Source organism: Triticum aestivum, chromosome 3D (genome assembly GCF_018294505.1).
Source record: "Triticum aestivum cultivar Chinese Spring chromosome 3D, IWGSC CS RefSeq v2.1, whole genome shotgun sequence".
Lineage (NCBI taxonomy): Eukaryota > Viridiplantae > Streptophyta > Magnoliopsida > Poales > Poaceae > Triticum > Triticum aestivum.
In genome coordinates this window covers 11,876,625-11,890,728 of record NC_057802.1, presented here as the reverse complement: position 1 = coordinate 11,890,728, position 14,104 = coordinate 11,876,625, and the positions used below count along the sequence as shown (strand labels likewise).

The window sequence follows — 14,104 nt, the reverse complement described above, 5'->3', positions numbered from 1 at the left end:
GGTCCCTCTGGACACTCACGAGCCTCGCCGGCCCCGCTTGGCACGTCTTCACCGCCAGCCGCCGGCTCCCCGGCGCTCTCCGGCTTCGTCGCGCCCGCCTGCTGGCTCGCCCGCGTCGGGCGCTTCTACTGCTCCATCAGCTGAAGCTGGCTCTACATCAGCCTCGGCCAACTCTGCTGCGTCTCCCGCTGCCCCTTCTGCGGGCCTGGCAGCCGCTGCACCTGCTATGGTGTCACCCGCGGCCAGCTCCGCTGTAGCCGCCGCCGCCCCTCCAGCTGGCTCCGCTGGCCTGGGCGCCCCGGCTGCCGCTCCAGGCGTGTCACGGGTCGTCACTCGAGCCCGTGCTGGAGTCCATCGGCCCAGCAGCCGGTACCCGTCGGACCAGTACGTCTGCGCGGCGTCCACCTCGTCGTCCTCGACCACTCTCCCGTCGTCAGTTCACGCGGCTCTTCGCGATCCACTCTGGGTCGCGGCCATGCGTGAAGAATTCGAGGCGCTCCAGCGCAACCATACTTGGCAGTTGGTGCCCCGCCCACCGGGCGCCAACGTGATCAGCGGCCGGTGGGTGTTCCGCCGCAAGCTTCGCTCCGACGGCACCCTCGAGCGGTACAAGGCCAGATGGGTCGTCCGGGGCTTCCGCCAACGCGCCGGCGTCGACTTCACCGACACGTTCGCGCCCGTCGTCAAGCCCGGCACGATCCGGTGCGTCCTGCAGCTCGCCGTCTCGCGCCAGTGGGATGTACACCAGCTTGACGTCTCCAACGCGTTCCTGCATGGGCATCTTGCCGAGCGCGTGTACTGCCAACAGCCGGCAGGTTTTGTCGACGCTGCCCACCCCGACGACGTCTGTCTCCTGTCACGTTCGCTCTACGGCCTCAAACAGGCGCCGCGCGCGTGGTATCAACGGATCGCCGGCTACCTCGTCGAGCTCGGCTTCGTCTCCACGCGGTCCGACGCGTCTCTTTTTGTGTACAGGCATGCCTGCGACATGGCGTACCTGCTCTTGTACGTCGACGATATCGTCCTTACGGCGTCCAGTGGTGATCTTCTTCGCCAACTCATTGGTCGTCTGCACGCTGAGTTCGCGCTCAAAGACTTGGGGCCGCTGAGCTACTTCCTGGGCGTGGAGGTCTCCCGGCGCCCCAATGGCTTCTTCCTGTGTCAGAAGAAGTATGCGCTGGAGATCCTGGAGCGTGCGGGCATGGCGAACTGCAAGGTCGCCTCCACCCCCGTCGACACCAAGGCCAAGGTCTCCGCGGCGGACGGCGTTTTGGCTCCTGACGGCGCCTTCTACCGGAGCATCGTGGGCGCGCTCCAGTACCTGACCCTTACCCGCCCCGACCTGACGTACGCCGTCCAACAGGTGTGCCTGCATATGCACGCGCCGCGCGACGTCCACTGGAGTCTTGTGAAACGGATTCTACAGTACATCCGTGGCACACCGTCGCTCGGGCTCACTCTGCATCGCTCGACCTCGCTCGACATCGTCGCCTACTCCGACGCGGACTGGGCGGGCTGCCCCGACACCCGACGATCTACGTCCGGCTACTGCGTCTTCCTCGGTCCTTCGCTCGTCTCCTGGTCCTCGAAACGCCAGCCGACGGTCTCCCGCTCCAGCGCGGAAGCCGAGTACCGCGCCGTGGCCAACGCCGTCGCTGAGTGCGCGTGGCTGCGTCAGCTACTCGAGGAGCTCCACTGCAGCGTTCATCGTGCCACTCTGGTCTACTGCGACAATGTGTCGGTGGTCTATTTGTCTGCCAATCCGGTGCATCATCGGCGGACAAAGCACATAGAACTTGACATTCATTTTGTACGGGAGAAAGTTGCGCTCGGACAGGTCCGAGTTCTTCATGTCCCCACCACGCAACAACTTGCCGACATCATGACGAAGGGGTTGTCTACCACGGTCTTCACGGAGTTCCGGTCCAGCCTCTGCATCACCGACGGTGAAGCTTCGACTGCGGGGGGGTGTTGAAACAGTCCTTTGACCGTTGTCACGGCACGCATTATCTCTGCCGTGGCAGCCGTTCTGTTAGCGTAGCCAACGGATCAGCTTATCCACTAACCCACTACTCCTCGTTTAGCTCAGGTTGTTAGCCATTCTGTTAGCTGATCCCTCTCACTGTACTTGTATAAATTGTGGCAATGTCAATGAACAACGTGTGCAGCGCAAACTCTCTCTCTCGCCTCTTACACGCTGGTGACGACGTCTTGGCGCACAGCCGCCTTCAAAGAGGAGGCACGGCAACATTCGTGCGGCCAACATAGTCGAGCAGTCTGGCTAGCCGCCGGCGACGAGGTTGTTCCGCGCAGCGATGGACGAGAAAACTTAGCGCCGTGCCGCATGGCCTCCGGTGATGAGGTCGTCGGACGCGGAGGAGCTAACCCTAGTTATATCGATCCGGTGGTTCTGTACGTGTATGTCAACCGGCAGCTTACCGTACGTACACAAGAATGGATAATTGGAACTGAAAACTCATGGCTGGTGGGATTATTCGTGCTTTGAGATTGAGGTGGTCACACGTGGCATCCATCCGGATGGGTCTCACCAGCCTCACTATGAGACCCGGTCTCATAGAATTTTTCTCCCAAAAATAGTGGGATTGACTTTCGGTGCAGAACCGAAGAAAGGCGTCCATGGTCTTGTTCCTTTGCTATTCCGGCAACGGCTTCCTCTGAGATTAGTGGGCAGGGTTGTTGCCAGTGGGATGGGATGCTTTCCAGAGTTCAAAATTACTCGGCGCATAAAGTTTCTGGAGAAAAATGCGGGTTCTAATCCCTTAATTTAATTTATTAAGCATGCATGGAAGCATCATAGTCACTGCATTCAAACCTTTCTCTAAAACAACACAAAAAAATGGAAACCTTGAGACGTCTGATCTGAAGAAACTTACACTGAACAATGAACAGTAATCACTCCCACCAACACACGGCGTCAGCACGCGTGCGCCCAGCGTAGTACTCCCTCCATTTCACAACGTAGTGCCTATAGATTTTTGTGAAAATCAAATTTTGCGAACTTTGACCAAGTATATATAGAGAAAACTATCTACATCTACAATACCAAACATGTACATTCTGAAAATATAACCCACGATGTATCTAATGATGTGCATTTGATATTTTAGATTACCTACTTTTCTTTATAAATATGGTTAAAATTTGTAACGTTTTACTTTTGCAAAAGTCTATAGGCACTACATTATGAAACAAATGGAGTAGATGAGAACATAGAAGCAGGCAGAGAAGAAAAAGGCCAAGATTGTACACGTACCCATGTGGTGTCGCACATGCCGACGGCGAGCTCGCCGGCGACGAGGTTCCCGCCCTCCGCCACGCCGTACCCGCGCAGCACGGGCATGTCCGGCAGCTCGTCCACGAACTTCTCCAGCCTCCCCGCGTCCAGCAGGCGGACGCCCCGCTTCCCCTCCTCGCCCTCGCCGTCGGCCAGCACCGCCGCCGCCGCCACAAGCAGGAGCAAGCACGCGCCAAGAAACCTCCCCTTCACCGTTGCCGCGACGCGGACCAGAGCACCGCTTTGGCACCCTTGGATTTCTCCGGCGGGAGAGAGAGAGAGAGAGACAGAGGGGGGTTCCACTGAGACTGTTGACAGCTCGGCCCTGTATTTGTCGGCTGGTTTTGGCTTGGTTCTCTTCTCTCTTAAAGACGTCGGGGGAGAGAGAGAAGGGAAAGCGACGGCTCGGGAAGAATATCTTTGGCTCGGAAGGCGAATTTATTGGTGTGAATTTTTACTTTCCCTTCTTTGCATAATGACGTGGCCTTCTGGTTTCCCTTGGAAATGATCATGATTTTTTTGGGTTGCTTGTTTTGAAGCAATGGAAAAGTAGTAGCTTGGACTGATTCCATTTGGGTTCTGTTTCTTTGGTATCGGTTCAATGGGAATGGATGACTCGTTTTTCTTCTAAGGTCCCATCCGGGTGAGACGACATCTGGATTAGCAACTAGTCAATGTTCGAATAAGCCACGCCAATCATTCCGGGGACTAGCTAATTTATTTTGTATGGTTGTGTGCATCAAAACGATATGTGCAAAACGATATTTTGTAGGAAAGAAAAGCAAAAACATCATCCAAAATAGTTGCGATTGCATATATTCATCGTGAGAATTGTCAAGTGCCTACCGTGTCAAGATGAAAGAATAAACAAATGCACCCTGTGACTTCTAAAAGCAAAAAAAGATTGTAAAAATTTAAAAACTCTGATTTTTGTGGCAACCAACATTCTTGAATGTTCAACATATGTGCAGATTTTCCTAAAGAAAAAAACTTTCCTAATGCTTTGCATGAAATAGGAAAATTTGTGCTCTAAAAGACTATTTTCTAAAGCATATTTGAGTGCTGAATTTGTTGTTTTTTCCCAGACCTTTATGAATGTGATTTCCTCATAAAAATTTGTACACTGGAAGAAAACCAAACAATATTTGTTATAAAAATATTCACTGTTTATATTTATTTCAATTTACTGTTCATAGAGGAGCATTTGAGCTCAGGGATTAGAATGACACTTTCACAATTAATGTGATGTGCACGAATCCACGAGCATTATCCATGTACTTATATTGATATGAACTCCCTCTATTTTTTTAGTCTGCATATAAAATTTGTCTGATGTCAAATTTTCATAAAATTTGACTAACTCTGTAGAGAAAAAAATATCAACATTCACAATACAAAATCAATATCATTAGATGCATCTTGAAATTTATTTCCATACTATATAACTTTAATATTACAGTTGTTGATATTTCTTAATATAAATTTGGTCAAATTTTGTGTAGTTTGACTTTAAACAAACTTTATATGCGGAGTGAAAAGAAACAAATGGAGTACTTTATGCGATGTTGATCTTCCAATAGTCACCTACTTGTACCATGTACATTCATATTGCACATGATAAGAAATTGCCATCAGTAAGCCTAAAATTTAAACATATTTCACTAAACATAAACACTCCATCAGTAGGGTATTTTCTCAATGGCGTAAAAGATTGCAAAGCGTCTCGGTCTATATTGGTTATGTATAAAATTATAAAGTATAATTTCCCACATGAATAGTGCTTTGCGTCATAGTAGGCATATCCCTTCAATGAATAATTATGTAGTTATAGGTTCCTGAGGCCAATTGTAACACATCTGCTGAGAGCATATGTTCCAGCAATTACGCCTGGTGGTTTTTAGACCAATCGCACTGACCAACACTATTTTTTTGTGCGCACTTTGTTTTTACTCATGCACATCGATGATTAACTTTCTAGTCGGTCACCCATCCTTAAACTGCTCTAAGCCAAAGCATGCTTAACTTTAGGGTTCCTTGCGAACAAGCTCCTAGAAAAAAAAGGAATTCCTAGAATATGAGTAGCCTATCATTTCTATTAAGACAGAATGTCACATACACCCTACTCAAAGTAATCGACGTCCTCGTCAGCCCAGCAGTAACGTAAACCCTTAGCGCACGTCTATGCGAGCGAGTGCCAACATCCACATGTGAACATGCCGTATGCTACAACGGGTCACAGCCATCATGTACATGTTTGCGACACCAACTCACACACGCATGTGTAACCACGAGGACCGACTCTGATAGCAATTGTAACGCCCCAGCCATGGACACTGGTTCCTAATTGTCACGCCTGATGGGATTTAGACTGGTCTCACAAACTAACACTAATCTTTCGTATGCACTTTATCCTCACTCGTGCACACTCATAATCAACTTCCCAGTCGCCCACCTATCCTCAAACTGCTCCATCCTAATCACGCTTAATTCCGAGGTTCCTTGTGAAGGTGCTACCGAAAAAGAAGGAATTCTTTGTCAATATGAGTATTCTATCATTCATATTAGGCCAGGATTTGACACCTCACAAGATAACCTGGTTAGGTTCTAAGTACTGGTTAATTGCACAAAAGCTCTTCATTTATACTCCTCTCATGGTGCTCGTCTTGAAACCTGAAATTTTCTCAATTAGTACATATGGGGCATTGTGGCTATATGGAAACATGCCAAAGCCTTGTCATGTGTTGGCGATAAATATCCAACCACGCCGATCACTGAATTCTTTACAACATCAAGGAACCTTTTTGGCCACATATTGACACTATTGGCATAAATTTTTTATTTTTCCCATTAGATGGACATGGTCACATATTGACACTATTCTCCTTTGAAAATTGATTTTTGGTTGCTTGTTTTGAAGCATGGAAGAAGTATCAACTTGCACAGATTCCATTTGGATTGTGCTTTCAGTGGGAATGGATGCCTGATTTTCTTCTAGGTGAGATGAGACAGTAGTAATAGTTTTGAAGCATAGTTTTCATGTCTAGAACAAATTCCTTCAGCTTCCACCATAAAAAAGGCATTCAGCTTCATTTTATTTGCATTTTGCATTTATTTAGTTTTCATTTTAAGTCTTCATATACATACAAGATACGGTATAAGTGGAAAGGAAATCAAGTTGATAATCAGAAATTACTCCAGTTCACTTGTTTGTTTGTTTCACTAAAGCATGAGCAGTACTTACACCTAAATAGTGTAAGGAAAATTATCTTGCTATTGTCTGCCGTCGATATAATGTGGAGGTGGAGCATCCACAATTTGTTCTTGTTGGTGACGGGTGGCGGGCAGGACATTCAGGACGAGGGGGAGATGGAAGGGGATGAAAGGACCTCTGCTAGAAAAGGCAACACATATAAAGGGCTCATCTGCAAAAATTCATAACAACCACACTCCCGGGACGATGTCGAACGGTCCAAGTGACACATCGACAGATCATCGTTGGTCAGGCGAGCTTATGACATGTGATGGATGGCTAGAAATGTTTTAGAACCAAAAAATGCACTTTGAGGATATATAACTGACTTGACACATCTGATAGTTATTGGGTTTATGATGCATTTTACTCTACTTTGCGTAGCTTCACCCCTACATACTAAGCCATTATTGATGGCCCAAAACCCCCATCACAAATGGTTTGAGCACCCGCTGGGATGCGTTTTGTCTATTCATGATATGGACGCCAACTCTAATGAACATTTACATATATATGGTTAGCCCCCTCAAGCAAAGAAGGTGTCCGTCAAGCTCTTCATCTTGTAGAAGTATAGTCAATGTACATGTCTTGCCTGGGATCCTGTTGTTGTTAGGTCGTATTGAAGGAAACATGCCCTAGAGGCAATGATAAAGTTCTTATTTATATTTCCTTATGTCATGATAAATATATATTATTCATGCTAGAATTGTATTAACCGGAAACTTAGTACATGTGTGAATACATAGACAAACAGAGTGTCCCTAGTATGCGTCTACTAGACTAGCTCGTTAATCAAAGATGGTTAAGTTTCCTAACCATGGACATGTGTTGTCATTTGATGAATGGGATCACGTCATTAGAGAATGATGTGATGGACAAGACCCATCTGTTAGCTTAGCATAATGATCGTTAAGTTTTATTGCTTTTGCTTTCTTCATGACTTATACATATTCCTTTGACTATGAGATTATGCAACTCCGGAATATCGGAGGAACACCTTGTGTGCTATCAAACGTCACAACGTAACTGGGTGATTATAAAGATGCACTACAGGTGTCTCCAAAGGTGTTTGTTGAGTTGGCATAGATCAAGATTAGGATTTGTCACTCCGTGTATCGGAGTGGTATCTCTGGGCCCTCTCGGTAAGGCACATCACTATAAGCCTTGCAAGCAAAGTGACTAATGAGTTAGTTGCAGGATGATGCATTACAGAACGAGTAAAAAGACTTACCAGTAACGAGATTGAACTAGGTATGATGATACCAACGACCGAATCTTGGGCAAGTAACATACCGATGACAAAGGGAATGACGTATGTTGTTATGCGGTTTGACTGATAAAGATCTTCGTAGAATATGTAGGAGCCAATATGAGCATCCAGGTTCCGCTATTGGTTATTGACCGTAGATGTGTCTCGGTCATGTCTACATAGTTCTCGAACCCTTAGGGTCCGCACGCTTAACGTTCGATGACGATTTGTATTATGAGTTATGTGTTTTTGGTGACCTAAGTTTGTCCGGAGTCCCAGATGTGATCACGGACATGACAAGGAGTCCCGAAAATGGTCGAGAGGTAAAGATTGATATATTGGAAGGTAGTATTCGAATACCGAAAGGGTTCCGGAGTGTATCGGCTACATACCGGAGTACCGGAAGGGTTACCGGAACACCCGGGGAAAGATATGGGCCATATGGGCCATAGGAGGGAGGCTAACCAGCCCATAAGGGGCTGGTGCGCCCCCCACAAGGGAGGAGGCCGAATTGGTTTAGGGAAGGGGGCGTCACCCCCTTTCCTTCTCCTACTCCCTCTCCTCCCCCCTTTCCACCTCCATGAGAAGGAAAAGAAGGGGGGGGGGGGCGAATCCTACTAGGACTGGGAGTCCTAGTAGGACTCCCCTTTATGGCGCCCCCTAGGGCCGGCCTCCTCCCTCTCCCTCCTTTATATACCTAGGCAGGGCACCCCTTGGAGAGACAACAATTGTTCCAAGCCGTGTGCGGTGTCTCTCTCCACAGTTTACACCTTAAGTCATATTGTCGTAGTGCTTAGGCGAAGCCCTGCGCGGATCATATCACCATCACCGTCGCCACGCCCTCGTGCTGACGGAACTCTCCCTTGACCCTGTGCTGGATCAAGAGTTCGAGGGACGTCATCGAGCTGAACGTGTGCTTAACACAGAGGTGCCGTACGTTCGGTACTTGGATCAGTTGGATCATGAAGATGTTCGACTACATCAACCGCGTTAACCTAACGCTCCCGCTTTCGTTCTACGAGGGTACGTAGACACACTCTCCCCCTCTCGTTGCTATGCATCTCCTAGATAGATCTTGCGTGATCGTAGGATTTTTTTTGGAAATTGCATGCTATGTTCCAACAGTGGCATCAGAGCCAGGTCTATGCGTAGATAATATGCACGAGTAGAACACAAAGAGTTGTGGGCGATAATAGTCATACTGCTTACCACCAATGTCTTACTTTGATTTGGCGGTATTGCTGGATGAAGCGGCCGGGACCGACATTACATGACCGCGTTCATCAGACTGGTTCTACCGACGTGCTTCGCACACAGGTGGCCAGCGGGTGTCTGTTTCTCCAACTTTAGTTGAATCGAGTTTGACTATGGCCGGTCCTTGTTGAAGGTTAAAACAACACACTTGACGAAAAATCGTTGTGGTTTTGATGCGTAGGTAAGAACGGTTCTTGCTAGAAACCCGTAGCAGCCACATAAAACTTGCAACAACAAAGTAGAGGACGTCTAACTTGTTTTTGCAGGGCTTGTTGTGATGTGATATGGTCAAGATGTGATGAGATATAAATTGTTGTATGAGATGATCATGTTTTGTAAAAGTTACCGGCAACTGGAAGCAGCCTTATGGTTGTCGCTTTCTTGTATGAAATGCAATCGCCATGTAATTGCTTTACTTTATCAGTAAGCGGTAGCGATAGTCATAGAAGCAGTAGTTGGCGAGACGACAACGATGCTACGATGGAGATCAAGGTGTCAAGCCGGTGAAGATGGAGATCATGACGGTGCTTTGGAGATGGAGATCAATGGCACAAGATGATGATGGCCATATCATGTCACATATTTTGATTGCATGTGATGTTTATCTTCTATGCATCTTATTTTGCTTAGTACGGCGGTAGCATTATAAGATGATCCCTTACTAAAATTTCAAGGTATAAGTGTTCTCCCTGAGTATGCACCGTTGCGACAGTTTGTCGCGCCGAGACACCACGTGATGATCGGGTGTGATAAGCTCTACGTTCACATACAACGGGTGCAAGACAGTTTTGCACATACGGAATACTCGGGTTAAACTTGACGAGCCTACCATATGCAGATATGGCCTCGGAACACTGGAGACCGAAAGGTCGAACGTGAATCATATAGTAGATATGATCAACATAGAGATGTTCACCATTGAAAACTACTCCATGTCACGTGATGATCAGACATGGTTTAGCTGATTTGGATCACGTGATCATTTAGATGACTCGAGGGATGTCTATCTAAGTGGGAGTTCTTAAGTAATATGATTAATTAAACTTTAATTTATCATGAAATTAGTTCTGATAGTATTTGCATGATTATGTTGTAGATTAATAGATCGCGATGTTGCTCCCCATTTATTTTTGATATGTTCCTCGAGAAAAATAAGTTGAAAGATGATAGTAGCAATTATGCGTACTGGGTCCGTGATCTGAGGATTATCCTCATTGCTGCACAGAAGAATTATGTCCTTGATGCACCGCTAGGTGACAGACCGATTGCGGGAGTAGATGCAGACGTTATGAACGTTTGGCAAAGCTTGGTATGATGACTACTTGATAGTTTAGTGCACCATGCTTTACGGCTTAGAATGGGCTACAAACGCCACAGACCATATGAGATGTTCCAAGAGCTGAAATTAGTATTTCAGACTCATGCCCGTGTCGAGAGGTATGAGACCTCTGACAAGTACTTAGCCTACAAAGATGGAGGAGAATAGCTCAGCCAGTGAGCATGTGCTCAGAATGTCTGGGTACTACAAATCGCTTGAATCAAGTGGGAGTTAATCTTCCAGTTGAGACAATGATTGACAGAATTTTCTAGTCACTATCACCAAGCTACTAGAACTTTATGATGAACTATAATATGCAAGGGATGACAAAAATGATTCCCGAGCTCTTCGTGATGCTGAAATCGGCGAAGGTAGAAATCAAGAAAAAGCATCAAGTGTTGATGGTTAACAAGACCACTAGTTTCAAGAAAAAGGACAAGGAAAAGAAACGGAACTTCAAGAAGAATGACAAGCAAGTTGCCACTGCCATGAAGATGCCCAAAGCTAGACCCAAGCCTGAAACTGAGTGTTCTACTGCAAAGGAAGTGGTCATTGGAAGCGGAACCACCCCACATACTTGGCGGATAAGAAGGATGGCAAAGTGAACCAAGCTATATATGATATACATGTTATTGATCACTAGTACAACGAGCTCCTATACAAACGGTTTAAAACCCCTTTCCACGACGACATTTGGAACCGTCGCCAAGTGAGTGTGGGCGATAGGGGGGTCCTTCCCACACGACTCAGAAACCGTCGGGGATATGCCCTCCTGGCACACACGTTCGGCAAAATGAGGTCGTGTGCGACCGGCGAGCGCTCAAATACGGAAATACGTACAGTAGAGCTAAAAAATACAATTATACGGCGAAATTGTTTCCGGTCGCAAGTACATCCCACACAATCAGTCCCCGCTAAACGTCTCCGTTCGTATGTACATCCCACACAGTCGCTCGAAGGAAAACGTTTCCGTTCACAGGTACATCGCACACAATTTTTCCCGTTAAATCACTTGCGTTATTCAATATATCACACACGGTCCATGGAAGAAACTGTGTGGCAAAGGCTATCCATCACACACAGTTTTCATGTGGTAAACGTTTGCGCAAGGTGGCCTAACGCAAACAGTTTTCAAGAGAAAGTCGTGTGTGATTGTTCATCACTAGTAGAAAACGGGGCAAAGGTCACAGGGCAGTTTTCACATTAGCCCCGGTTCAGTCACGAACCGGGACTAATGTTAGCATTGGTCCCGGTTCGTGAGCCCAGGGGGCCGGCCGGGGCCTCATGGGCATTGGTCCCGGTTCGTATGGACCCTTTGGTCCCGGTTGGTGGTACAAACCGGGACCAATGGGCCACGCTCCTGGCCCACCACCCTTTAGTCCCGGTTCATACCACAAACCGGGACTAAAGGGCTGGTCTTAGTCCCGGTTCATACCACAAACCGGGACTAAAGGGCTGGTCCTAGTTGCGGCCAGTGTTTAGTCCCACCTCGCCAAACGAAGGGCGCTCACACCAGTTTATAAGCCCGTCCCTCTCTGCCTTTTAATGTGAAAATAGATGCCCTTATACAGGAAATTTGACCTAAATTCACAGTAAATTTGTTGAATTTTCTCTATAAGCGCATCTATTTTCATTTTTTATATTTATAAAATAAATAAACCTTAATAAAATAAATAAAACTAAATAAACCTTAATAAAATAAAATAAAATAAACTATACTAACTACAATAAATAAACCTTAATTAATTAAGTAAAAATAGCAGCAAGTAAAATAAATAAAAATAGCAGCAGTAAAATAAATAAAAATAAAATAATTAAAGTAAAAGACATAAGTAATTAGAAATAAAATAAATAAGTTTTTTGTTGTAAGTAGAAAGAAAACCTTTTCAGAGTTCATTTGAAATGCTTTTCAATTTTAGGGTCTTATAGCTCAAAATAATTAGTAAATGCATGAAAAATAACAAATGAAGTCAGAAAGGATTGACAAATGATGATGTGGCTTTGAATGGTGCATTTTGAACACACAAAAAGTCAGGAGTTCAAATAAGTTTAAAAAAAATGAAATCCCTTTGTAACAGACGAGTTTCCGGATGAAATCCTGATACTTTGAAAGAGATTGTCCGTTTTGTACACGAAGTGCATCCAGTTTTTGCCGTAACCCTCTCAACTTTCTTGCACATGCTATGTGGATGAAATGATGATATCATGCCAACTTTCAACCTTTTCAGAGTTCATTTGAAATGCTTTTCAATTTTAGGGTCGTATAGCTCAAAATAATTAGTAAATGCATGAAAAATAACAAATGAAGTCAGAAAGGATTGAAAAATGATGATGTGGCTTTGAATGGTGCATTTTGAACACACAAAAAGTCAGGAGTTCAAATAAGTTTTAAAAAATGAAATCCCTTTGTAACAGACGAGTTTCCGGATGAAATCCTGATACTTTGAAAGAGATTGTCCGTTTCGTACACGAAGTGCATCCAGTTTTTGCCGTAACCCTCTCAACTTTCTTGCACATGCTATGTGGATGAAATGATGATATCATGCCAACTTTCAACCTTTTAAGAGTTCATTTGAAATGTTTTCAATTTTAGGGTCTTATAGCTCAAAATAATTAGTAAATGCATGAAAAATAACAAATGAAGTCAGAAAGGATTGAAAAATGATGATGTGGCTTTGAATGGTGCATTTTGAACACACAAAAAGTCAGGAGTTCAAATAAGGTTTAAAAAAATGAAATCCCTTTGTAACAGACGAGTTTCCGGATGAAATCCTGATACTTTGAAAGAGATTGTCCGTTTTGTACACGAAGTGCATCCACTTTTTGCCGTAACCCTCTCAACTTTCTTGCACATGCCATGTGGATGAAATGATGATATCATGCCAACTTTCAACCTTTTCAGAGTTCATTTGAAATGCTTTTCAATTTTAGGATCTTATAGCTCAAAATAATTAGTAAATGCATGAAAAATAAAAAATGAAGTCAGAAAGGATTGAAAAATGATGATGTGGCTTTGAATGGTGCATTTTGAACAGACAAAAAGTCAGGAGTTCAAATAAGTTTTAAAAAATGAAATCCCTTTGTGACAGACGAATTTCCGGATGAAATCCTGATACTTTGAAAGAGATTGTCCGTTTTGTACACGAAGTGCATCCAGTTTTTGCCGTAACCCTCTCAACTTTCTTGCACATGCTAGGTGGATGAAATGATGATATCATGCCAACTTTCAACCTTTTCGGAGTTCATTTGAAATGCTTTTCAATTTTAGGGTCTTATAGCTCAAAATAATTAGTAAATGCATGAAAAATAACAAATGAAGTCAGAAAGGATTAAAAAATAATGATGTGGCTTTGAATGGTGCATTTTGAACACACAAAAAGTCAGGAGTTCAAATAAGGTTTAAAATATGAAATCCATTTGTAACAGACGAGTTTCCGGATGAAATCCTAATACTTTGAAAGAGATTGTCCGTTTTGTACACGAAGTGCATCCACTTTTTGCCGTAGCCCTCTCAACTTTCTTGCACATGCTCTGTGGATGAAATGATGATATCATGCCAACTTTCAACCTTTTCAGAGTTCATTTGAAATGCTTTTCAATTTTAGGGTCTTATAGCTCAAAATAATTAGTAAATGCATGAAAAATAACAAATGAAGTCAGAAAGGATTGAAAAATGATGATGTGGCTTTGAATGGTGCATTTTGAACACACAAAAAGTCAGGAGTTCAAATAAGGTTT

General features: G+C 44.9%; 1 protein-coding gene across 1 annotated transcript in view; it reads right to left on the bottom strand.

The window, feature by feature from the left end:
• Positions 1–2,672: 2,672 nt before the first annotated feature.
• The window catches only part of LOC123076043 (uncharacterized), a 78,836-nt gene continuing 67,404 nt past the window's right edge, over positions 2,673–14,104 (bottom strand). The window contains exons 2-3 of the mRNA XM_044498496.1: positions 3,275–3,713; positions 2,673–2,986 (exon numbers count right to left, since the gene is read on the bottom strand). Of these exons, the coding sequence (XP_044354431.1) occupies positions 2,936–2,986; positions 3,275–3,713 (490 nt within the window). The 3' untranslated portion in view covers positions 2,673–2,935. The remainder of the gene's footprint in view (positions 2,987–3,274; positions 3,714–14,104) is intronic.